Source organism: Pezoporus wallicus, unplaced genomic scaffold, assembly GCF_028554395.1.
Source record: "Pezoporus wallicus isolate ANWC-B61680 ecotype Strahan unplaced genomic scaffold, APGP_CSIRO_Pwel_v1 contig_5069, whole genome shotgun sequence".
Lineage (NCBI taxonomy): Eukaryota > Metazoa > Chordata > Aves > Psittaciformes > Psittacidae > Pezoporus > Pezoporus wallicus.
Genome location: NW_026642361.1, coordinates 2,140,774 through 2,166,833, shown reverse-complemented (window position 1 = coordinate 2,166,833; position 26,060 = coordinate 2,140,774). Strand labels below are relative to the sequence as shown.

The following is a 26,060-nucleotide window of genomic DNA, read 5'->3' as shown; positions in this document are numbered from 1 at the left end:
AAGAAAAAAAAAACAACAAACATATTGTTTGGCTGTGAGATGCAAAATTAAGTGGGGCTTTCAATAGGAGGCAGATCTGAATGCTCCAAATGATCACTGTAGTTAGTAAGTAGGAGCTGGAAGACCTAAGCATGGAATCTGTTTTCGTCTCTTGCAGTCTTGGAAAGTTACTTAGTTTTCAGATAGAATACGTTAGGATGCACTTTATGTAGAGAAAATGGAACTGGAACTTTAAATCTAGTTAAGACAAACTGGCGTTTTGGTCACAGTCAGGAACAAAGAACGGATTTGGGAGTTTTTGCTGCAGTCATCGTAATATTCCATAAATTCCTCTAAAATAAAGATTTTTCAAAGGGTTGCACAACTAAATCTTAAGCAAGGACTGAGAGCCCTAAGATCTCCAAAGGCTTGACTGATACAGGCTTGACAGAGCTTAAGTGAAAAGGCTTGTTCATTGGTCTGTGGTCAACAGCATACCCCAATATTTTGTTATTCAAATGTCAAGTGACTGAGATCTATAGTGCTTGTTTCCATTAAAAAAAAATAAAAAAGTTGTATTCTACATTTCTCAGTTCCTTTTGTTCAGAATTTACAGAATTCAACACCTGCTGTTGATTTATGTTGATGATTATATTTGTTTTTTTTGTTCCCCAGAGAAAGAATTTGACCCTCTTCAGCATTGGTTTATTGACCTCGTGGGGCACTGCACTGCTGGGTGTCCGCTTATACTGGATGGGCAACAAGCCCCCAAGTTTTTCCAATTCTGACAATCCAGCAGCTGACTCGGACAGTTTTCTCACACGTACGCTGACCTTCTTTTACCTGCCAACAAAGAACCTCTGGCTGTTGCTATGTCCAGATACCCTCAGCTTTGACTGGTCTATGGATGCTGTGCCTCTTCTGAAAGCAGTCAGCGACTGGAGGAATCTACACGCTGTGGCCTTCTATGCTGGACTTCTCCTCCTTGCCTACTTTAGCTTGAAGGGTTCCAGCAATGAGAGAGAATGCAATGGGAAAACTGTAATGAACGGCAAGCAGAATGCTAATGGGCATAGCTGCCACTCAGACATAGAGTACAAGACACTGGAGGTGAAGTCAAGCTTTGCATCAAAACAAGAGAATGGTGTAAAAAAGCTCGAAATGCAGAAACTGCCACTTCCTTCAACTGAGAACATTGTCATTCTGTCTCTGTCTTTGTTAATAGTGCCCTTTGTTCCTGCCACAAACCTATTTTTCTACGTTGGCTTTGTAATAGCAGAGCGTGTGCTGTATGTTCCTAGTATGGGCTTCTGCCTGCTGGTTACAGTAGGTGTCAGGGCCCTTTATGTCAAAGCCCAAAAGCGTTTTCTGAAGAACTTGGTTTTTTGTTCCACTGCTGCATTAATTGTTTTCTATGGACTCAAGACTGTTGTCAGGAATGGGGACTGGCAGAATGAGGAGATGCTGTATAGGTCAGGGATAAAAGTAAACCCTGCTAAAGGTAAATTCTGCTTTTTATGGTCAATGCTTTATTTATTCCTGTCTTTGCCTTTGAATTGTCTGAATTTATCAGCTATATCTAAAGAGGATATGCTAGGAAATGTCCTTTTAAGTTGCAGTAGTACATACATTAGTAAAAAATGAAAAAAAGCAGGAGTATGTTTTGATAGGGTGTTACAGGTTTTGCGTTAACGTGGAGAAAATGAGACCCTAAGGTAAGACGATACTTTCTTTTTCATTATCTTAGTTCTGTGTTTTGGAATTAAAGATGCATTATTAGTATTAAAGATCCTACCCACCGTGCTAATTTTCCATCTGGAATCTGGTACCTATCATGCTGATGAAGTTTTTTCATATGTTCACCGAATGTTCTGTTCTCTATGACTAGGAAATATATAAAATAGTAAAGGACACCATCAGTGAGCTTGTGTTTTTTTTTTTTATTTCATATGATGCAAATAACGTCAATACTACATGATAAAAATGAGGAAATGAGGTCATATTATTCACCCTAGGAAATTACTGTATTTCTTCCTGCATGCAGGTACTGTAAAGAGTTACTGTCAAATACTTAGGCCTTCCTGTTAATGTATAAATGTCAGCTATTTGTTTCCCAGCTACTTCTCTTGGTTGTATCTATACCATAATGAAATAGAGCTACAGCTAGTGTAAGCACTTCCAAACACACAGTAAACCCTCTAGTTCAGGCATCAGCAACAATGTTTAGCTGTGGTTTCAGCATATATGGCAGATCCAGCTGGGATCCTGAACTACATGCTGCCTGTACTGCTCTTGGCACACAAACAGGTTTATATGAGAATGGTTAAAATACCACCTGTGAGTGCTGTGTAGGCATTGACTAAGCTTTCATTATTCACAATTCATAAGAAGGGAGAAGGGATCACTTGATTGCTTTGTCTGTCTGTGAAAGAAAAATCTGACCGCCTTTGATCATGTTGCACTTGAGTTTTTCAAGTTCTGTGCTCAGAAGCCCAGAAGTGCAAAGTCATCCACTGACAGAGGTGTGTTTCTTGGTTAGACAGTTATATCATGCCATAGTCTAAAAGCTGTGTTACTATGAGGCAAATGCAGGTGTTACCTAAAGCTGATAGAGAGTGAAAAACTAGATTTGACAGATAAGATGCCTTGCAAAGCAGCATTATAGTGGCTTGTCAATTGTCAGTCTGCTTTTGTAACTCTTCTTCATATACTTTGTCTCCCTAGGTAAAATTATTAAACTTGTTGCTGCAGTGACTTTTTGTTAACTGTGAACAAGCCCATCCCATTTCTTTTACTTTTTTCAAAACTAGTGCAGGAGGGCAAGAAGTGAAGTAAGTGAACAGCAAGACAGCGCACCAGAGTGGTGATATGATGCTGTGAGACTTACCAGTTTAGTGACATTGTAAAGCTTGCATTAAAACGCTGTCTTTCTTTAGAAAGAAAAGAGTGTGTGCACATTTGATTAAATAGTTAAGTATGTTCCATTTTTGGTGGGGATCCCAAGATATCGCAGACTGTATTGATAGTTTTCTGCTTGCTTTAATCCAGTTTTTGTGATTAAAAAAATAAAATTCTAGGTTTTGTCCAATAGTAGGTTTGGCTGTGATGTTGTCTGGAAATTAAACTGCTGGGTACTATGCTCCCCGGAGACAAGGCGAGCTATTTTCGTCATACACATCTCAGTATGCGCAGACTTATGTATATATGATTGCCTGGTTTCTCACCATATAAGCTGACATTAAGTTTCTTGTAAGATATGCAAAAGCAAAGACAGCATGTCAGTGTGGTGATATAGACATGACTGAGCTGGCTGTAAATCTCCTTAAAATATCCTGTTGAAGTTCTGCTGAATATTTACTAGCCCACACACGTTGTAACAAGGCTGGGTACCAGAAACTCCCAGCTAAAGTGACCTGTCACCTAGCTCTATTCATTATTGTGAATACTTTCAAGATTATCCCTGGCTTTGACTATGCTAATTTTATTTTCTATTTCTTATACGATCAGGCAAGCCTGACTGGTCTGGACTGGCTGCCAATCCACCGAGGCATTAGGAGATGAACAATTCAAACTACTCTTCAGTAATTAAATGAGGTTGACGTAGGAAAAACAATTTATTTGTGTTTGCCTCTTTTTTTTTTTTTTTTTAGTTTTATGAATGCTAGTGATAAATAGGCTATTCAAACAGTGAGACAATGGACTGCTTAGACAGCAGAGAGAAAGTGTTTTCCTTCCTTCTAGTCTGCTAAGAAGAAGCTGCCACTCCTCATTTCTCTTTTTCTCAACTTGCAGCCCTTTCTCCTCATGAGTATTTTCTTACTTCTGATCATTTTTGAGTGGTGGGATCATTTTCCGTAACACTTTTCCTTTCTTCTTCTGCAAAGAGCTTCTGAACAAGAGCTGCTTTAGTCCTCGGCTAAAAAGCAAAGAGGGAATCTCTTCAAAAATTCCCCATATGCGGACCAATAAAGAAGTGGATATCTGTGAGGACCAGCTTTGCTAAAGCAAGGAGCTGAGTGTTTTGTTCCAGATCCATCTGTATTCTGGCCTAGAAGGATGAAAGCCGCTCTGTGGCTGGATGCTGTGTGATAACATTGAGCTGATGTGTTGTACTAATAAGGTCATTTGAGAGGCAAGCTATTAGCACAGGTGCATTTATGAACTAATGTGGCTGAACTGCTTTGGAAATGGAGTTGTCTCACATGGTGATGGTTTATAATCAGGTCCTCTGTGCTGTAGTAGGTGTATGAATATAATCTTTTCTGCTGCTATGGGACTTTCAGGCAGATTTGTTCAGAGGCTTCTTCGTCTTCAATCCTCAGTGAAGATATGGGCAATAAGTACCTTGCCAGCTCTTTCTTCTGGCTCCCTCAAGAAGAAGAAAGGCAGAGAAATAGTGTTTTGCCTCAAGTGAGAAAGCCCCTAACCCCATAGGCAATCACAGCCTTTCTGCAATTTACATTTCTACAGGCTGCTCTTGTCAATCACTGAAATGTGGAAAAAATACTCAAAAGCATAATGCATGGCTCACCTTTCTCAAAATGCCAAAATACACTGCAGGAGAGTCAAGTGAGAAAGAAGGTGGTGATGCCACCTCTGAGCCACTGTGCACATGCCAGCTTTCATATCTGGCTTTCTGTGTGGCAGGAAGATAATGGCCCTTGCCTGGTGGAGTCATAGTGAGGACCTAGGATGCCTTGACTCCATCTCTTTCTGGGCTTGTTCTGGTCTTTTGGTTATGACTAGTATTTCAGATATCTTTAAAGTGATATGAGCATTGCCTTTTTACAGTCTGTCAGCACTTGAAGGAAAAATAGGCAAGATTGATTAACGTAGTTTATGGATCCTGAAGTGGCCATGTACATGTTTTGACACTAGGGAGGGAAAGGCACAAGAATTTCTCTGTGCTGCCTTCAACTTAATGAGCAGCCCACTGATATAAACCAGCTCCCATTATTTGATTGTTCTTCTATAGTGAAGAAAGCCTCCCAAAATGTAAACAAAGAAGTTATAAATTGGTGGTAGCTGTCTTGTCTTTTTCAGTTAGACTGAGAGTCATTCTGTGGTGATGATTACCTCATGTTTATTATAAAATCACAATGACGCACAAAATAATTGTTCTTATTATGCCTTTTTGTCTCTAATTTTCTCTGTATTACCAAAAGCAGGCTTCAAAAAGCCTTATCTTTTCCTCCAGGCCATTTTGTACCTTGCAGTCAACATCTGAACATCAAAGATATTCATTATGATGTATTATGATATATATTATGTTGTACTGTTAGAGACACTAATTAAAGAAGTAGAATGTAAGAGAGCAAGGCATAGATTGTTGGAGTGCTGCAGAGCCATTAGTTGCTTGATCATAATTTTAGTCTCCTGGTGGTTGCCGTGACATTTGTAAGTAAGCTTTGAAGATCCTTCCTGGAAATACCACACCACACCAAGTAGTTGCTTATTTTTAACCGTGCATTCAAATCCTGCTGAGTTTATATATGTGGCTTTTGCAATGGATTGTACAGCAAGAAACAGATACTAGGCTGGTTCCAAAAGCAGTATTGCTACATTATTGTGGCACTGCACCTAGTCTGGTAAGGCCTGTCTCACATGTGGCACTGACTTAAGTTGGCCTTGCAGCTTGTGGCTTCAAAATCAGTTCTGCATGTTGCTTGGGTGTTTGTCCTTGTTCCATCACAAATTAGTATTAATGAGATGTCATATGTTCATATCTTGGACAGGTCAGTAGGACTGGAATATGTGCTTCAGATCTTTCCTGAAGTTAAAAATCCTATTCTTAGTGTCTTGTTTCATATCTCAATTACCATGTTGTTCTCAGTGGGCAGCAATAAGACCAAGACATGGTGTTGACAGAGAAGAATATGTAAGTTGTTCCATATGAATATTGAAAGTTGCTTTCCTTCTATCTTTCCACCCTTGCTCCTATTGCCAGGTTCCCTTGGGTGTGAATAATTCAATTTTGCTTAATATTTTTAGAATATATTCTAACACTGAAATACTCTTCTGGACCACAATGTTGCTTTTCCCTGTTCACATCGGGGTTTTTTTTAGCTTTGCAGCAGGGTTGTAAGATCTTACTGCATCATTCTGCAATGTTTGTGCCTGTAGAATGTTTAAAGAACAGTCTCCGGGGGGGGTTGGCATCTTTGGCATAGCATTTAGAGTTGATCAGTTTTATTCCCTGGAACTTCACGGACAATTACCTTTCTTTTCTTTATTTCTTTCTTTTTTTCCCCCTCTCTGAACTGAAAAAAATACTCTTTTTCAAAAAATATTTTTTAAAACACCAAATTTAATTTTTTTACTTATGTTGAATACTTTGTAGTGTTAATTTCCTCTTTTACCATTACTCTGATGCAGCAAGCAAATGTATTTGCTATACAAATTATTTTAATTATAAACGTAGAGCAAGGGGAAACAATCATGTGAGTTAATATTGTTCCATTTGCATAATTTGTTATTGTTAAAAAAGCACCCAGGTTTGTCCTAACCCAAGAGTTGTTCCTCTGATTAAAAAAAAGGAAAGAAAAGAAAAAATCCATGCCTGTCATTGTAGAGATTGTATGCTCTAGTTCTGTACACTTGGGTAGAAGTAAATACTAGAAGCTGTTTCAATCTGATTTGACAGCTTTCTACTGTTATTCTTATCGACTTTTAGAAAATGATTTCTTGCTAACTGCAGCTGTCAGTAAGAGGTCTGTTCTTCAGCAGACAATGAAAATAGCTAATAGTGTAGTGAGGAAAAGCAGTTGTAATACCGTGTAGTAAACTAAGTAAAGAAGCCATATTTCCCTCAAACAAAAAGAGTGCAATAGACCAGTATTTTCCATGATGATTAATATTTTCATATCACTAGTGATGACTGGAGACAAAAGGAGAAGAAATATTTGAAGGTATGGCATTCTTCAAATATACTTATTATTAAAAGCTTAGATTATGCTGATAAGAAGCTTGGCTCTTTTATAATGCCTTTAGAGCTTTGTATTCAATAGCTACTGCTCTGGCACACAACTTGTTAATCACACTTTTTTATGCATCCTGAGTAGTGTGTATTTTAACAAATATCACACTGGCATTTAAAAATACTTGGTGTCTTTGTAATTGCATTTCAGTGATTTGGTGCATAAATTCTTTTTCTTATATGCAACTTGACAGTAAAACTCCAACTCATCTTTTAGCCAATAGCCCAAAATATCACACTGCACAGTAATTATTTCTTGCTCCTTTGGTTTATGTCACTTCAATAATAATAAAATCACTCTTAAAGTGGTAAAAGTCTGACTCAAATGACACTGCAGTAAATACAAAATGCTGATTTTGAAAAACAAGACTGAAAAGGGAAAGTAATTTCAGTGCACAGATTGCCATAATCCAGCAAATTTTAGAAGTATAAAATCTGCTAATAATCATGCATGAAAGTTTTTCGTATGATCACTGTTAAGAAATGTAAGTGCTGCGAGCATAGCTGCTGTAATTGGATATACACGCCTTTGTTTCTGTCTTGCTAATGAACTCTTCTTTAGCCTTTGAACAAGCCACTTTAATCTTGATTTTTCCCTCTGCTGTAGACTTTGGATCACTTCTTAAAAATTTTGGTGATTCATTATTTTATTACAACGTCTCCACATTTATGACAGTATAATACCCCTAATAAGCTAGTTGCTAAATAATATCAAGATACATAGCCATTATGGTGATTCTTGGCATATTTTTTAGTCAACTCTTTTAGAAGTAATTGTCAGAGAAACATAGCATCAACTGTCAATTTTCCCAGCACGTTTACCAGAACTTTCTGGCACTTAATCCTTTGACTATAGGTTGCATGGAAAATTTCCTTGACTTCTATTACTATTTTCAAGTTTGATCAGTAACTTAAGTTTGGCTATGTTTTTAAAAAGAAATTACTGTAAAGGTAGTATACCTTCTGTCAGTGTCTGTAATAACCCTTATCACAGCCTACTGTATGAGGAAACTCCCAATAATGAAATGATCCTATATAAATAAAAATTAAAAGGTTATAATTATAATAATGAAAGAATTTTAAGGATAAATGTTGTACAGAATGCTTCAGAATTCTTGAAATAAATAGGAAATGCTTTCTATCTGCCTGCCGCTCATAACAGCTTTAAAAGAGAAAGCTCAACTGGTAGGTGAACTGCATAGAATTGTTTGAAAGATAAATAAAAATACTACTTTCTGAAAGTAGTGTCGGGATCTCTACATGGGTGTTATTGTTGCCCTGAATTATGAGATAGTGTAAAAGGAATGGCCATTAGTAAGTTTGGGAAATGGCCGTAGTTATCTGAAGCAGTTGAACATGCCACAGTCGTCCCAGCCTCAGTAAAACAGTTTGTCTATGCTAAATATGTTTGAGAGCTGAAGGAAAGTGGTTTGCACTTCAGTTTAAAATCTAAATTTATTCTCCAGTGACAGTGTACTTTCTTTCAGTTCTTCAATAGTGCTGTAGTTTCCTCTGAAATCCAAGTCACTGTGGGATATCTGCTTCTCCTTCAGCAGGATACCAGAAAGCCTGATATGCTTCCTTTACATATATAAAGGACTGGAAACAAGAATAGTAATTTTTTATTTTTTTTCTTGAGTGTTGTCCAACAGCATCCCTTATCTGTGAATACTAAATAGCAGGGGGATAGGAAGAGAATCTGTTATTAATGACTAGCTAGACTTTATTTTCCCCTTTGCGTATGATAAGAATTTAAATAAATAAACAATTTTGAGACATGGACTCTATTACTCTGTTTTGAGACATGGACTCATCAGACTGTTATTTCTTCCCCTGCCTTCACTAAGGTGCTCTGCAAAATCATTCAACAAACTCAATCTATGCTAAAAACTACAGTGCAAAAAAAACCCCACCCTGGTCAAGGAGGGATTATCTTTGGCAAGATGGGGGTTTTGTAGCATATCGAGTGAAATGGATTAAATTTGGTATTTTCTTTGCCAGAAAATGACAGATTTTATTGTTCGGTTTTATTAAAAGTCAGGCCTTCAGTCCATATTTGTGGGTACTTTGAAACCAGCCTGTTTTTTTTTATTGGGAAAGAGTTACTATCAATTAGAGGAAAATGAGATTACCTGGGTTGGTTGTCAAGGTGAGCATGTCTGTTTAAATGTATTAGTCAGTCATCCAGTTGTTTCATTATTTTACTTTCTTTTTTTTTTTTTTTGAAAATATATCAACTGCAAAAATTTTTCCTTTACATGATGATTTTCACCATGGACTACATGTCTTCATTTTACTGTCTGTAATGGGTTTCATACTGGTACACACTAAGGTCCCATCACATAAATCTTGTAGAGAAGTTAACCTTTAATGTGGACAGGACAGTAATTTATACACATGCTTCTTTATACTTCTCTTGGCACTGTAAAATTCCAGTGTAGATAGATAAATGCAAGTATTTTATTAATATTTCCAATACCCTTCCTTTGTAACAGGGAGCTTTATTAGCCCTTAAGCTTGGGCTGTCATCATTGCCACCCCTCACACATGCAAAAATGAAATGATGGCTGATACAAGTATAGTATGTGCAAAAGGCTTGCATGTAGTTTTGCTTAAAATTACAGAAAAAAATCACAAAACAGAAGGACTGAGTGTTCAACGTAATTTCCTTCTCTTTGCTTAGACATTGTAGGACACTGAACTTTTCTTTCAGTTCTTCAAACACAGAAGACATTTAGAATGTGGACTGTTAAAGATGGTAGTTAATAATAAAGTCTTTAATTAGTTTCACTACTGGCAAAAAATGAAGGAGGTCATTTCATGACCCACCTTCCTCCCTGTCGCCTATATTTCCATACCAGTGTGGATATGTATTGGCTGGCAAGGCTTCACAGGCTCTGTCTTGCCTTAATAAGTGATTTAAAACAAAATAAACAAAACCATACAACTTGAAGTATTACGAAAAGCCTGCTTCCTGGATATGCACTAATTTCCCTTTTCCAAGTCTGACGTATGTTGTTTGAGCACTCTCACAATTCTCTTGGTTTGACAACCTAGCACTGATTTTCCCCTTTCTGTGGCTCCTCTGGCACTTTTCCAGGACACTGTCCTCTCTATTCCTGTTTCCTGGAAAGGAGCCAACACAATCCATCTACTTTCAGCTTTGAGGACCATGGCTGTCATTTCAGTCAGCGATGTGCACTCTTCCATTTCTGCAGAAGGCTGGCTTACAACTCACATAATTTTGAACATGGGACATGATTTTAAACTGTATCATAGATAATTTTTCTTAGAACTATGCCTGCTGTTTAAAAAAATTATGTAATTTGACAGATTTAGTACACGGTCACCTCCTTGCCTGAGTCAGTTTGGTGCTCTGAAGAGTTTTTCAGGGTTAATCCTGAGTTTTCCAGCATGCTTGGAGCTCTCCTCTTTGTCCACTTGTATTTTCTGCTCCTTTGGCCTCCTCTCCCTTTCTTGCATGATTTATCACCTCAAAAAAGCACAGTTCCTTATATCATAAGAGTTTCTGTTCACTGCTTTGTTCCTGACCCTTATGAAGTTTTATGAAATGGGAACTTTATGGCAGTAACAGCTTACGGTGTTACCACAGTGCATAGCTAACGAAGCTGTGCAAACAAAGGTGTGATCAGTCTCTGCTGTGAACAGAGCATTGACTAGATTAGATGTTAAAGGTACTGTGATCTGTCTTTTCAAACAAACCTGGATCAGTTTATGCATCTGATACATACCATGAGCTTCCCAAAACTCATTTTCACAGGAGAGATGGGCCTGGAGGGTGATAGGTGCAGGAATTCCTTACAGTGGTAATTCCACCAGAACCTCTGTGTCATGAAACACATGAATCAATCATGAATCTCCTTTAGCATCAGGATTTCCATTTAAATAAAAGATAATATATGTTTACCAGTCTTTTATTACCTTTCTGACATGTGAAAAGTTATTTCCTGATGGATTGGGGTGTGCCAGCACAGCTTGGAAGGCAGAAAACCTGTATTTTCAACAAGTCTTGCAATAGTTTTAGCTTAACCAGAATGTCTTCGTAAGAGTTGAAATGTTAAACAAAACTGAACTGTACAAAATTGGTAAATGGGATGACTTATCCAGAGCAATGTGTGTGTTGGTGTCTTGTTTGTTTGCTTATTTATAAAGGACACCTACAAAGTTGCCATGAGGTTGTGGTTTCCAATTTGAATCTTTTTAGAGGTTCTGCAGTATGAACACTTGCATTATGGGCTTAATCTCGTTTACAGGACAGCTTTGTCTGTAAAACAAAGTGGGGAAAGTGGAAGGACTGTCCATGGAGCACACTGGCTGCACTGAGTCAGGTCCTGGGAGATGTGAGTTGGTACCTCCATCTGAGAGATGAGTGGCTGGGAAGCATGTTTCCTCCTGAACTTGTTTATTGACTAATTGTGAGCGAGGGCTATTCAGTAGAAAGTTTCTGTAATGTTATCCTGAAAATATTTTACATTGTTGATACATAAGTAAGAATAGTAAGGCAGTGCTATTTCAATCTGTTGTACCTTAAACAAAAGTACTGGCAAGAATTTTTTCATACAGTAGTCTGTCACATGTAGTGCATCAGTATGTGAGTATACCTGAAATTTTTCTTTGATGGCTTGCTTTATTCTGGGTGTTGGCTAAAAACAACATTAATGTGATATTTAATGTGTTAATGTGATATTTACTATTCAGACAGTTTAGGGAGCCCTCGCACGTTTGAGATTAGGTTCATTAAAGCTAATTGGATTACCAAAATTTGCAAGTATGTCCTGTGCTGAATGAGGAGTCCATACTGTAGACTAAACAGAGTAAATGGTAGTGCCTAAGAACACTTTACCAGCTGCTCAGTCTCATCTCTGAAGTTCATTGAGCTGACAGAGCCACTGTGCTATCCTTTGAGGAGCAGAAATTTATTTTCTGTAACATAGCAAGTGGAGCGGGTATATCAGGTTGTAATGCTGAGTATGGTAGTGTTATGCATTCATACCATTTGCATCAGGGTTTCAAACCTAAGAAACAAAACTGAAGCACTGCCTGCCAAAAGTCAGTTGGTTCAGTACCGATGCTGACATGGTGTTGGATAGCTTTCAGAGCTCTGCATAGTTTTAAATTATTTTTTTCTTTCACCTGCTGTCATTCCAAAAGCCCTGGAATTGATCAACAAAGCGTTGAACACACGATATAAATAACACTCTTAATAAAAAGGAGAATAATATGTAAAAGTTAGGAGGTGGTAAATCTCTAATGCAGTCTGTCTCAACATTACCACATACCCACTGATATGTATATAAGATTCAGTGTATAAAGTAGATTAAACTCATAAATTATGGGTGTATAGAAACCATGTATCACTTTAGGAAACAAGAAACAGGGCAGTTTGGCTGTTGAGTTAGCAAAATGAGGTAACTTGATCAAAATGTGTATATTAACAAGTGAAGTTTTGAGGGGAAAATAATTGCGAATGATATGAATGAATTTATGACATATTTAAAAAAAACAGTAGAAAAATATAATGAGCTGTATAAGCCATAATGCAGAACTTATGCAAAATGTGTTCCACTTTTCAGATAATAATTTTTAGCATTTACATGAACTTTTCTGTTTGCAAGCCACTTAACAGACATGGTCTAATTGATCTTCTGATATATCTTTGTGAGAGATAGTGGGTCCTTATTGTAGAAAAGCTATCTAAAACATTGAGCTCTTTTCATTGCCTTTTTCTGGGCATGCAACTGAGCTTTCAGAATTTTTAGTGGGGAAACCTATTATTGTCTCTATTCATGAAACTCTTTCCCCATCCAGAACAAAGTAATTGCCTGATGAAATATGAGTGCTAAGGCTGGAGCATCACTCTACTTTATCAACTAGTACACTTGAAAGGAAAAAGCTGTAAGCTGCTGATGAATTTAACCTTTCAAGGAGGAAAAGGTGTTGTTCTTTATAGCTGTGGTTATAATCTTTCAGATGTGAATGATATGACTAGTGCTATGCTCTTCAGGCGTTACCCAACAAAGGTAATTAGGAATATTTGGATGTTGGAAACTTTTGACTTCAGTTGCAAATCCATTTTTATTCTTTTTAAGTAGGATGGATTTTCCATCTACAAACATTGTTCTTAATGTTTCAACTTATTTGTCATGAAATAAACTACTGTTAGAATTCCTTAGAAGGCTCAAAGGAATGTCAGATTTTACAGGGTTTTGGTTTTTTGGGTTTGGTTGTTGGTTGTTTTTTTTTTACAGCTTTGTCGTTCCCAAATGTGTTTTAGGAAGGATGACCCTTTAAGAAAAGTTAAGAACATAGATCAAAACATGAAATACATACACATACGTCAATGTTTCCATAATGTTTAAACTGTAAGGAACTTAGTTTTCTTGGCCCTCATTTTGTGAGAATGCTAATCATATGGGGAAATGTTCATTGCATCTTTCTTCTCTTTCTCCTTTATTTCATTCCTCCAGAAGTTATCATGCATCTGTGCTCCATTAGTGTCTAGCTGCATTTCTGCAGTAGGCACTCTGCAAACCGACAGTGAGATACAATCAGATACTAAACCAGAAAAATCTTGTAATTAATGGTAGAGTAACAAACGTCAAGAATACAAACAGAAAGGCATCAGGACGTGAAGCCTCCTGAACAACAAATCTGAACAAAAGGCCGGTGGCAGATCTGTGAACACAATACACTTCTTTAATTCCCAGTTTAGCACCTGTAATTTCAGCAGGAAGAAGCAGTCTGGTAACAGGAATCTATCTGTTTTCAAGGTATAAACCTGAAGAAAAAGAAATTTTCTTTCTATGCAAGCTACATAGTACATTAAGTTTATTTTTACTGAGGCATCCCCTGCTGTCATCATTGTTTCACAAAATTCTCTTTAATTTTTGAATAGTCTCTAACCTTAGCAATGGTCCAGTGCCTTATGGAAGGCAATATGTGGCTTTCAGCCTTTAATGTGGAGCTTCAGATAGATGGTAACGCAAACAATTTGGTTCATAAAATACCTCATCTAGAAATATTGAGTGTAGATGCTAAGAATGAATAGAAAAACACACTTAGGCAAAGTTCTAAGAATATTCAATATTCTGTATGCTACTACCATAGAGATGAGAGAGATTCACAACATGCTGCTGCACCTGATGCTGCCTGCATTCTGGTGATATTGCTACAGGGTGAGGTGCTTGGAATTCATGGCTTTCATACTGATAGCTGTAAAGTAGTAATTTATAGTGCAGAATGAAAAAGTGCTAAGAACAGATGGTAAAAAAAAGTGTCCTAAACTGGAAACCTGGATTGTCATGCTCTAGTAATTGAGTCCACATAAAAGTTAATAGCGAAAGACAGGAGGTTATTTTTTTGTTTGTTTTTATGCTCCAAACTTGTAGAAGTTAATCCAGCATTCATAAATCCTCTCATGGTGACAGCCCATAAAAACTGATGCACAGTGTGGTCAAGGCCACAGGTATCTTCCCCATGCTATTTTTTGTCACTTTATTGGAAGCTTCACCTGGAAAATAATAAAACTTCATCATTTTCAAAAAAGTTATTTTATTTCTTTCAGATTTGACTCCATTACGCTAGTAACAACTGAAGTAACTAATTTCAGGAAAAAAACCCAACAACCCCCTGAAAATAAATCATACTGTGATGTAATTCTTGGAAAACATCACATTTCAAAGTGGGAAATGTAATTAGTACCATTACCTTCTTGTTTTAAATTTTGCCATACTGTTCTAACCTGTTTCCTGCTGATTTTCCAACTCAACAAGCTTGTAATGAATAAAAACATAAAACTTTGCACCAAGCATAATGCAAATTTCAAATATTGATGCTGTGACCATGAGGAGGTTATAAGTGTGCTGTACTGAAGAACTGATTTATATAAAATGGGCATATCTTACTTGTAATTGACTTTCAAGCCTTGGAAGGGAAAAGAAACAAATGGAAAATCCTTTTGGACAATATTTGAAACAGGAAAAAGTGTTCAAGAAAAGTAAAATTAGAATTCTTCCCATTCAGTCATTGTCCAGGTAAATGCCTTATAAATGATAATGGCTAGGAATTTCAACAGGATGCTTCTTTGGAGTTTTACAGCATCTGTTGGGCTCACATGCTTAATAATCTTTGAGTTGAAATCTAATGTCTGCAAAGTAAATGGGGGAACAGAAATACCTTTTTCATGAAGTTCAGAGTACTGATGGTTCAGGTGTAAAATTGTAGGGAAATACGGAGGAGCTGCATTGTTTATCAACTTGATGATGGTTTTGGTACCAATCAACATTACTTTCACAAAGTAAAAGCACCTCTAAAGTGTTGATAACTGTGTTGGTAACTGTATTGATAATTACCATAGTTTCCACTCCACTCTTGCCAGAGATACAATGATACCTCCATCTTTCCATTCTTTCATGTGGAGGGAGAGGAAATAAAAAATACTATTGAAAAACTTGCCAGATAAAAGCCTATTTTTATCATCATTTCATGTAGTTTGCAATTGTGGAGTATCTTTCAGAATTGCACATCTTTGCTCTTTAAGGAGTTTTACGTAAGTTAAAGTGGGTTGGTTCATATGTTTTTGCTACCTTCTCTTATCTTTTGTCCAGTATGGCAGGTATGCTTTCTTTCCAGAAGGGAAGGTAGAGATCAGTTTTACTCAGAATTAACAAGAAAAGCACATGCTGTTTGTCTACTGAAGTTTGAATGGATTTTTTTTTTTTATTTATTTACTTATACTGTCCCTCTCTGTAGTGGGAGCATGCCAATATATATTTACATTGCTGAAGAAATTGTTACAGCTCTGAAATGGGTTATTTGTTCAAATATCAGAGTCAGGTTTTTTGCTGTGCTAGTGGGTTTTTTTGAAATCAAGGACTCAGTTTCTGAACTCCCCCTCTATTAAGATTCCTGTGTTAGGGTTCCTTATCATAAATGTTGCTCAGGACCATACTTTTTGTGCCTGCTGCATGGGATCATAAATGCAATTGTGATAACAGAGGACAACAGATCTCTGGCAAAAAAATATATTGAAGGCTTTTTTTTTCTGGACCAGCATCTCTTCATCCCGAAACTTTTTTTATGATAAACATAGAGATAGTAATTGTTACACATTTAATTCTTTTTCATAGATGAGTCAGGAGAAATGCAGAAGGACCGTCAAGACAGGGAATGCAGCCTGGAACTGCTGTTATTAATTTCACAAGCTAAAGAATAGTATATAATGCACAAATATTTGTAAAGCTCTATAGAAGTTTTCTTGGCTTGATGTGCATTTTCTATGAACTGAAGTTGCTAGTTGGAACTGCTGACAAGTTGTTTACAAATGACTTTGCTGTTCCCTAAACAACTTCAGTCTTTGTTCAAGTTCACCCCACTCAAGTACTAAACATTTTTAATGTGTTCATCACTTTGTGTTTTAACTTTTATTTTGTGAATAAGTCTGATTGATAGTTTTAACTTTTATTTTGTGAATATGTCTGAGTGATAGTTTAAGGTGAAAACAGTATTAGAAAACTTCAGTAATTTGTTGATGTGAATTTTGAATGTTTCTTTAATCCATTTTCAAGTGTTTGCTTCTAGGAAGATTTACAAACGGCAGTTTGCCCACTGGCATAACATAATGGGAAAGAAAGCACTTTCCTTTCCTTTTCCTTTCCTTTCCTTTCCTTTTATTTATTTATTTATTTATTTATTTATATCAAACTATAGGATGAAGAAGTCAGCATATGTGCTTTTACATCACCTGAATACTTTTCTCTGAAACTTTACTTTGTTCCTTGTTATTTCCATTTCACTGAATAGCATATCATGATCCTTTATTCAGTAGATAGGGAAAATTTTATTTGAATTAAGATATTTGCACACATTCATTTCCGTTTGTCATTTGTCTTCATAATTCAATTGCAAGATGAAAGTTCAACTGTTCCTTTAGCAAGAGACGAGTTTCATAGATCCAGGCAGATTGGAGTGGACAGTGTTGTTCCTGCTTCACTGTTATTTGCCTTGTTCTGTTGAAGAATGAAGGCTAGAGAAGGTTTTGCATGCTAACCTGCTATTTTTCAGGCTTGTTAAATCTCAATTCTCAGTTTCAGTGAGGTAGTTAAGAAATTAATCATGTTAAATTTGAAGCTGAAATTTGTCAGATTCATTTTCATTTTGAAAGCAATTAAATGACTGGGAAGTTGACCTACTCTCACTGCAAGGTAGCATAAATATAATCTTTAAAGTTTAATAGAAATCTAGTTTGATTCGACCAAAATGGTAACTTTTAAACAATTGTTTATTTTCCTATTTAGTGCTACAGAATTTCTTCTGCTGTTTATTTAAAATCTTCAGCAGCAAAACTCTTTTAAAAGGATCTATTTTCCTGCAAAGAAGGAATTTGCACTGGGATTGCACTGCAAAGCACTGGGATTCTCAAGCATTAAGAGATTTTTCAGTTTATAATTGGTTTAGGATACAAGATGATGGAATGGATTTAATTTAAAATGTTCCCATTTATATTGATTATGATCTATGGAAAAATAGGCAATGGAGTTTGAATGGATTGACTGTTTTGTAGGTGTGCGAGATATGTGAATGTTACCTTTGTTCCCATGGTATGATGGAGTATTATTTCTCAAAGACCTGGGACTGGTTTGGTTTCCTTGCAGAAGGAATTAAGCAGCAGTCAAAAAGTAAATATTACAAAGCTGTTTCATTCACAGCTTGTACTGAGTAGGGGCTCCAACAGGAGAAAAATTGGACTTGTAATTAAAGATTAAGTTGTGGTGTGTGTGTATATATATATATATATATATATATATGCTTTAGCATCTTCTGAATATTAAATATTCAGAATATTCAGAATATTTAATATATACTTATGAATATACTTAATATATTCTTATGAATATATCCTTTTGCAATTTCAGGTATTACAGATTTTATATGAAGAATAGATATATAAAAAATCAGTGGAATAAAAATCCATTCTAAATTCCAGAATTATTGACCTAGTTTCCTTTTTTTTGAGGATTTAATTTTTAATTTCTCATAATGCACAGATGAAAAACAGTTGAGTGCTGAAATTCAGCTGAAATCATAGGGAATGTTTTTAATAGGGATGTGGCTTCATTCAGGTATAATTTTGTTTCTGTTTTTGAATGTGCGCATAGCTGAACCAATGTTACTAAAGTTTTGCAGAAGTTTGTTTTGAGGTGTGGATTGAGAAATCGGGTGCCAGAGATGTAGGTACTAACTGATTTTTTTTTTTTCCCTAAGGTTAGTTGTGTTCCCTAAGACAAAAGAAGGAGTGAATATTGTTGAGTAGCTGATGTAGCCTCTTTTCCATGTAGATCATCCTCTTTTTCTTTCTGTCATATAATAACAACCAAGAGGATGTGACTGATGCAGATAATAGGTGTTCATAACTTCTAGGGCTATGAGTATGAGCTCTAAATGTAAGCATTTATTCTACAAAATGTTCTCTGTAGCTTCATCTCCAGCCAGAACTAGGTCATTCATCTAATTCTGTGTTTAAATAGATGTGAAGATTTATACTAAGCTTTTATAGTTTGAGGAAGTAAAATACCCTTGGTTTACATGTTTCTTTTAACGATAAGTTGTGAAATTACTGTGGTTTATGTTTGCTGTTTTCTGCTACTATCACTTCTTCTACTATATTACATTAAGTTAAATTAATCGTTCACGGTTTTACAAGTTTTAACAAAAGTCTAAGTGGAATATATTTCAAACGAAATCAGATTAAATATTGATTGATATAAAAAGGTGACAGATTATTTCACAGAATGTAAAATAAAGTATTGCTTTAAAACTTAAGTTGGATAAAAAATGGAGCATACAGCGTGAAGTGTGGACGAGAAACTAATACATTGAACAGTGTTAATAGGTTTTTTTTCCAGTCTTAACAGATGAAAAGATGAACCGAATCATTCTTCTATACGTCCTTTCACTTACTGAGCTTCGAAGTGGTTGGGAGCCAGTAACTCTATGGCAGGGAATTGTTAATAGTAGTCAAAATGGTCATTTGATGTAGTGCTCTTTTATGGGAGATCAGACTGAAAACAAAAGTAGCTACAGATTATATGGAACATACAACTACAGGAAATTGTACTGCAGAAGCAACATCAGAGAGTGTTTTCACAAATTAGTTAAAAAAAGAAAATCTGGGTTGTTTTTTCTTTTCTTCCAAGTGTTAATGCTTATAAGCTGGGTAGTCACCTTCTTCTGATTTTTTAGCAGCTTTATTTCATTAAACAGGAGTATAATGGAACATTTGTGACTTTTATCGATTTAGTGATAAATATCGTCTGAATTATTTCTTATCTTATGAAATACTAGTCTAAAATGAAGTGACTCACAGAAGAGACTTTATTTTCTCATAGCAATACTACATTTACTTTTTTTTTTTTTGCCTTTACAAAATTTGTTGTGCACAGTTGGATGACATTATTTTTGTTACTCCTAAAAGGACTCCATCATTTTTTTCCCAGCAATGATTAGTTTATTCTGCTCAGAGGAAAGTGCTGTTTGCTGCTTTTTCATCCCTATGGCAGGATGCTTCTGCAGGAGACCAGAGCAAATTCAAAGCAATGCACTTTCTGAGGAAAAAACATGTATCTGGAATAATTATAAACCTATTTAGCAGTGTTATGTTAAAACTACATTGAAAGTTTGTATTGTTCAGGATTGATACAAATTCCTGTAAAAAGATCTGCTTGAGTAATTGAAGCAGTAGACTTTAACTGCTACTTGAGCTAATGTTTATACTTAGTGCCTCTGGAGGGAAGAATGGTTTGCCGTATGTTGTGTGTTTGGTGGAAAGGGCATGCATCATCTTTCCATTGTTTTTGCTCATAAAAAGAATACTTGTGAAAGTAGAACTGTTTTATGAAACAACTTTAATGTATTTGAAAGTATAATGTGGGGTTTTTGTAATGTATACACATAGACTGTAATTATAATGCCAGTTAAATTAGCTTCCTAAATTATGAATAACATGGGCTGTGTTTTCCATAAAATGTTACTTCCAGTTTCTTTTTTAAGTACAGTTGTTGTGCCACTCAACACAACTGCAAAGGGAATACATGTGGAGCCTTAAATATTTTTTACCTCAAGTCCTTTATAGATGGAATATAAAAGCACATTGTATAGCATAATAAATTGTATGGAAAGAAACCATATGTTTTCCAAGTAGACAAAAAATGCATTTTAGTGATCTGAATAGTATGTTTATATCCATATGGCGTGCTTTAATCCTGGTTACTTACCTAACCATTCTTTCAATTCCTGCATCATTTGTCAAATTTTCATACCTCAGTGAGAGCTGTGCCTGCTCTGGGAAAATTTGTTGCTGTTTAGAGTAGATAGCTTAAAAAAAAAAAAAAAAAAAAAGCTAAAGCTATGAAGATGCCCCAGTTCCACATTTCACTCTGGATTTTTATTTAGAGGTGATATAAAATAAAATGGTCCTTTCCTTTTGCTATTGTAGTTTCTAAATCATAGAGACGTATTTTGTTTTTAAAGTTCCTTTTCCCACCTGAAAGCTATATGTACACAGAATGTATGCAGATCACCACTTGGAAATGTGAATCTCACAGTAAGATGCAGAGATCCAGAGAGCCAGGGAAAAAAAGGACCAACCTTCCCTCCCCTTCCATAAAAATAGTTTCTTTGTGGGGTTTGTCTCCCTGAGGAACTTCCTGATACTTGCATACTCTGTCATGTGTAATTGGATTGTAGCTCTTTCTGAGTACCGTTTTCTCCTCTTGACAGCATGGGGTAACCTTGGAAATGTTCTCAAGAGCCAGAGCAAGATTTCTGAAGCTGAAAGCGCCTATAGAAATGCCTTGTACTACCGCAGCAACATGGCTGATATGCTTTATAATTTGTAAGTATATGTGGCTTTCCTGGGCTTGGACCATCTGTGAAACCTGTTGTGAATGGAGCTATTGATTTACTTGCTGGAAATCGAGATGATATTATAGCTGTTGCTTTGTATAGTTATTTCATTAGTTGTGATCCTTAAACTATGGAGTGGACAGGACCTTTACTTAGTCAACTTTATTGTATATCCATGTGTTGGATATGGAGAAGGTAAGCTCACAGATCTGTTTGCTTTAAAAGAATAAAAAAAAAAGAATTAAAAAAACCTCACACTGAACAAAGTGCATATACATGAGCTGGCAACAGTAGCCCTCCATCTGTTTCTGACTCAGCTAAAATGTAGAAGTGTTATTTAGACTTCTTTTTCAAGTCTGAATAATACTTGGTGGGTGGAGTGGGTGTAAGCACTTCCTAGCATAAACCAATACCCCTTGGTTACCTCCAGAGGGCTTACTTAAATGTTAAAATAGCAAATTGCTTTTCTCCTATGACTGATTTCAGAGCAGCATAGGCTCAAAAAAGTTTAATTACCAGAATCCTGTTGTAGGGGGTAAAAGAATAAATACCATGAGCATCAAAATAATTATAAAGATTTCCCAACTCATTAATATACCACACCATGAACACCAAAGCTAGTGTCATGCTAAGCTTCTCACTGAGGCAAGATAGTGCTGCATTCCCCAGTGGGGCAGAGGCTGGTTCTCTAGGTGTTGTGGCTGGGCATCTCACTGTGCCCTGCACAGCACTGCTAGTCATTCTGGGACTCACCCTTCCTTCCCCTCCTGCCACCACCCACCCAGCCCAAGCCCCCATAGTGAGGCTGTGCTACAAATGGGCTCATCACCTTCAATAGCTATGAGTTGTTTCATGATGTGTGCAGAGAACAGAATCATAGAATTATAGAATCATAGAATAGTTAGGGTTGGAAAGGACCTTGAGATCATCTAGTTCCACCCCCCCTGCCATGGACACTAGACCATGTCACCCAAGGCTCTGTCCAACCTGCCCTTGAACACTGCCAGGGATGGAGCATTTACCACTTCTTTGGCCAACCTTTTCCAGTGCCTCATCACCCCACAGTGAAGAACTTCTTCCTTATATCTAACCTTATATCCAGGTGACTGCTGTACTTTAGGTAGTAGCATGAAAATTATGTCCCGTGTGAAAAGTATCTGTACAAAAAGACACGTACAAAACCTAAATGCAAATAGTAGGCCCCTTTAAATAAAAATATGTTCTGCCTGTAAGTCCAGTTTAAAATGGTCATTTATAATATCCAAAACAAAGTTTACCATAATAGACTTTTTTCTACATTTTTCCATGTTTAACAAGGAATAATTTGCCCATTTCATTAATCTGCTGTACAGTTAAGCATACTGGGAGCTCAAAATAATAATAGAATTTCTGTTCCAAAATCAAACTACTATCTGAAAACATGTATATTTTTAATAAACATCAGTTGCACACATATGTAATTTTTTTTTGTCTGTTAGGCAGTGGAGAGTGTGAAAAGCATATTTTTAAGAAGAAACTCCTTCTGCTCACATTTAAAGAATATCTTCTGAACACAGCAGAAGATTGTAGGGAAAAATCTGACCAGATTGATACTCTTAAATTTCTCATACGCCATTCATTTGGGGGATGAAAATTACAACCATTAAAATTTTTATATAAATTTTTATAGAGGGAAACTGAAGTTAATACCAGAGTAAGAAGAGGAAAGGGGTTTGGCGATAAACACAGGGATATAAAAGAAAGCAGATTTCAGTAGTTCTGCTGGTCTCAGAACAAGCTGATAATGTTCCAGCTTTCCAGTCATACACACCTAAAGAATTTGATTTCTGTTGAATAGAACATTTCTTGAAGTTCTACTGAATTTGTATAAAAGGAATCTAACTGAAATGTTGGTTACAATATGTAGGGCATGAAGTTACCTTATATATACCTGTGAAAGTTAAGGAAGTATATTCAGAGGAAAGTGTTTGCTATATAGTGTTTGTATACATATGCTTATGCAAAAAAGGATCTCTAATTCTTAAGCTATTACTATACTAAATACAATTAATTTTTTTTCTTTTAAAATAAAAAGCTTCACACAACTGTTAGTTATTCAGCTGAAATTGAAAAATCTTGCATCATTTTATTTTTTGGTTTTGTAGTCTTTCCATGTGTTGGATGCTTCCATATCTAGCATGAAAACTAGGTGGTGAATGGAGTGTGTTTTGATATTACAAGACCCAAACGAAGTGATTATTTTAAGCATATACTCTGAAGAGCTCCCTTGCAAATTCGGCCCAGCTTTCATGCGCGGTTCTATGGGAGCCTTTTACAAAAAATTGTGCAATGGAAAAATGTGTCTTACATGTGCTTACGAGAGGCCAGTTAGATCTGTTGTTTCTGGTTTTTAGTGTGTGCCTTTGAAACTGAAGTGGTCACTTAGGAACTTTAGGAAAAAAAGCATCCTTACAGTCATTTCTAATTACTGTATTTTGGACATAAAATATTCAATGTATATTGTAGTCTCACATGCTCTTTATTGTTTTTTTATCTTACATCTCAGTATTTGTTACAGATTAATTGGCACATGCAGCCAAGTGTTATAGAATCATAGAATCATAGAATCGTTAGGGTTGGAAAGGACCTAGAATCATCTAGTTCCAACCCCCCTGCCATGGGCAGGGACACCTGTTCACAGAGAGCAATAACAAAGTGCTATCTGATTGAGGAAAATAACAAGGATTAACTCACAAATTGTAACCGGTAGTAAACAAAGAGAGAAACTACATAAATAGAAGTATTTGATGATGTCTCTTTCAAGAAACTAAAATGTGACATTGGCTTAGCAATTTCCTATAAATGCATTTAAATATAGAGGATTTAACACATTAGATGAATGGCTGATTTCAGTGGTATATTTTTATTTTCTGATAGTTATACCTTATGGCTCTGAGTTATAGCTGCTTTTGCCATTTAGGACAATTTAAACCACATTAATTTAGACTGCATAATTACATAATTTCCATTTGAAGGTTTGTCTCATTCATGTCATTTCCCATAGTGTTCAGATGTGTCAATTCTGTTACCTTAAAGAAATTCCTTTTAGAGACCAGCAGAAAAATGTTTATTATTTTAATTTATAAAAACAAAAGAGGGGGAAAAAATGAGGGGGGAAAACCCTGCTAACATTAATTGGTGTTTCGTCACTACTTCAGGTATGGGTAAAAACAGATTTGTTCTGCTGACATTTTCTCAGGTCCAAATAAGTGAAATGTATGCATGGGTTATACCTCAGGATAGTTGTAACCCAGTCTGTCTTGTAGATCTGTGGCTTGGAATTTGCAAAACCTGAGCTCAGACTAAGGACTTGAAGTCTTGTCTGGAAGCTTGTTTTCTGAAACTTATGAAAAACTGAGGGCAAATTCCTGGCAACTCTGACAACATTTGAGATTTTTATAGCAATTTCAGTGCAGAAAGGATTTCAGTTGTTTTATACTGTAAAATGGAGAATGTGTTACAATAGGACTTTAATAAGATAGTTTGTACTTCAAAAATACATATACAGCGGCCTCCTATGAATAACTTCTCTGACATCTTGGGACTGCGCTGCAGGTAATTTTTACAAATAAATCTCAAAGCCAGCATCTCAAAGCAGTGTAGCACTGCTGACTTCAGCTAGATTTCATAGGGTAGTAAATCAGCGTAAACTGAGATTTCTTTCTCTGTTGTTTTTTTTTTTTAACTGAGAAATCCATGTATTTTAATACTGTGAAGTACCAAGGACAGAGCTGCAGAAAAACAGTAGTTTGTTCTTCCAAACTAGGCAGTGATTAAAACCAAACTATTTTTAGCTTGCTTTGGCTTTTCAGTCTTTGTTGCCTTATGATTATTAGATAAAGCTCATGGGGTTTTTTGTATTGTTTCAAATTGCTTCTGATTAATGCCTAAAGTAACATGGCTTATCATGCAAAAGTTCTGCATACATGATTTCACTTTTAAGCTTACCTGTGCTTAGAGTATTCTTTTATGATCTGTATTGGTAAGCTACATTATCTTGAGTTTCTCAGTCAATTTTAAGGATGTTCACAATCTCACATAAATGTTGAAATTTCCTTTAAAATTATACTAATTGCTTTAAATGTTGTAGTTTTGGAGTATACAATACCCTATAAATGATGAATTTCTACCAAACATCCATTCCCTCGCTTCTCTCCCAAAATATCCCATTTTGCCTTTAGTGATACAGGGCTGTGTGAACAAATATGAATTTCCATAAACTTAACTTTGGCAAACTTAGGGTACTATGTCAATAAATGCGGATTTTTTTTTAGATTTCTGTTTGGTGAAGTCTTCAGTTGTAGCTGAAATTTTAATTCTGTAAAGTCTGAGATTGTAGAAGTGTTTTATAGTCGGAGCTTAACTCTGAATCCTCAAATAAAAATCAATATGAGCAAAGCTCTTCCTTGTCTGTTGTTAACCTATACAACATTTGAAATTGTGTCCCCTCTGCTTCTGCGTCTTAAGGGTTCTGGCATAAAAATCTCCTGTGCTGAGCTATCAGAGATAAAAAGCACTGAAAGCATGCTCACCTACAAACATGTAGTTTTTGTGTTTGAACTATGTTTTGTGTTTGCTGCACCACTTCACGTCATAGGAAATGAGTCACGGTTATGGTTCCTCTTCCTTGATAGTCCAGAAGTGGTTTTTTTAGTGCAAAATGTTGAGATAAAAAGCCAAGAGAATGCATCATCTGCTGTCAAAATACCCATTTTTTTTTTTTTTTTTTTTTAGCTGTGACTGCAGACTTGTTACAAACCTGTTTGGAATTAATCTCTGCTTTGCCAGCTAGTTCTTCCTTTCTCAAAGACAGTAGCTGAAATGTGTAAAAGCTGCTATATTGTGAGACCAGATCTTGAGGTAGCACTTACGTGACCAGTGGTGCAGAAATCTGCTTCAGGACTCTCTGTAGGATCTATATGAAGTACAGATATGCAGTGTAGCATTCAGATAAATATAGTTCTTTGTAGATAATCCCACTTGAAATCAAGGGGATAAATGTAGCTTGAGGTATGAATGAACTGCAGTCATGGCAAACTAATAGCTAACAGGCCCTGTATTAACTGTTATCAACCAGTAAACAAAATTGATTAAAATATTTCAATATTTTACCTGGCTTGAAAGTTTTATAAATATTTCACTC

General features: G+C 36.0%; 1 protein-coding gene across 5 annotated transcripts in view; it reads left to right on the top strand.

The window, feature by feature from the left end:
* Positions 1-26,060, top strand: part of TMTC2 (transmembrane O-mannosyltransferase targeting cadherins 2) — a 256,741-nt gene that overhangs the window by 150,063 nt on the left and 80,618 nt on the right. For all 5 annotated transcript variants that reach the window (XR_008974934.1, XM_057429504.1, XM_057429506.1 and 2 more), the window contains exons 3-4: positions 655-1,480; positions 20,753-20,867. Coding sequence is in view for 4 of the 5 variants with exons in the window: in XM_057429504.1 (XP_057285487.1) it covers positions 655-1,480; positions 20,753-20,867 (941 nt within the window). In the remaining variant the exon portion in view is untranslated. The remainder of the gene's footprint in view (positions 1-654; positions 1,481-20,752; positions 20,868-26,060) is intronic.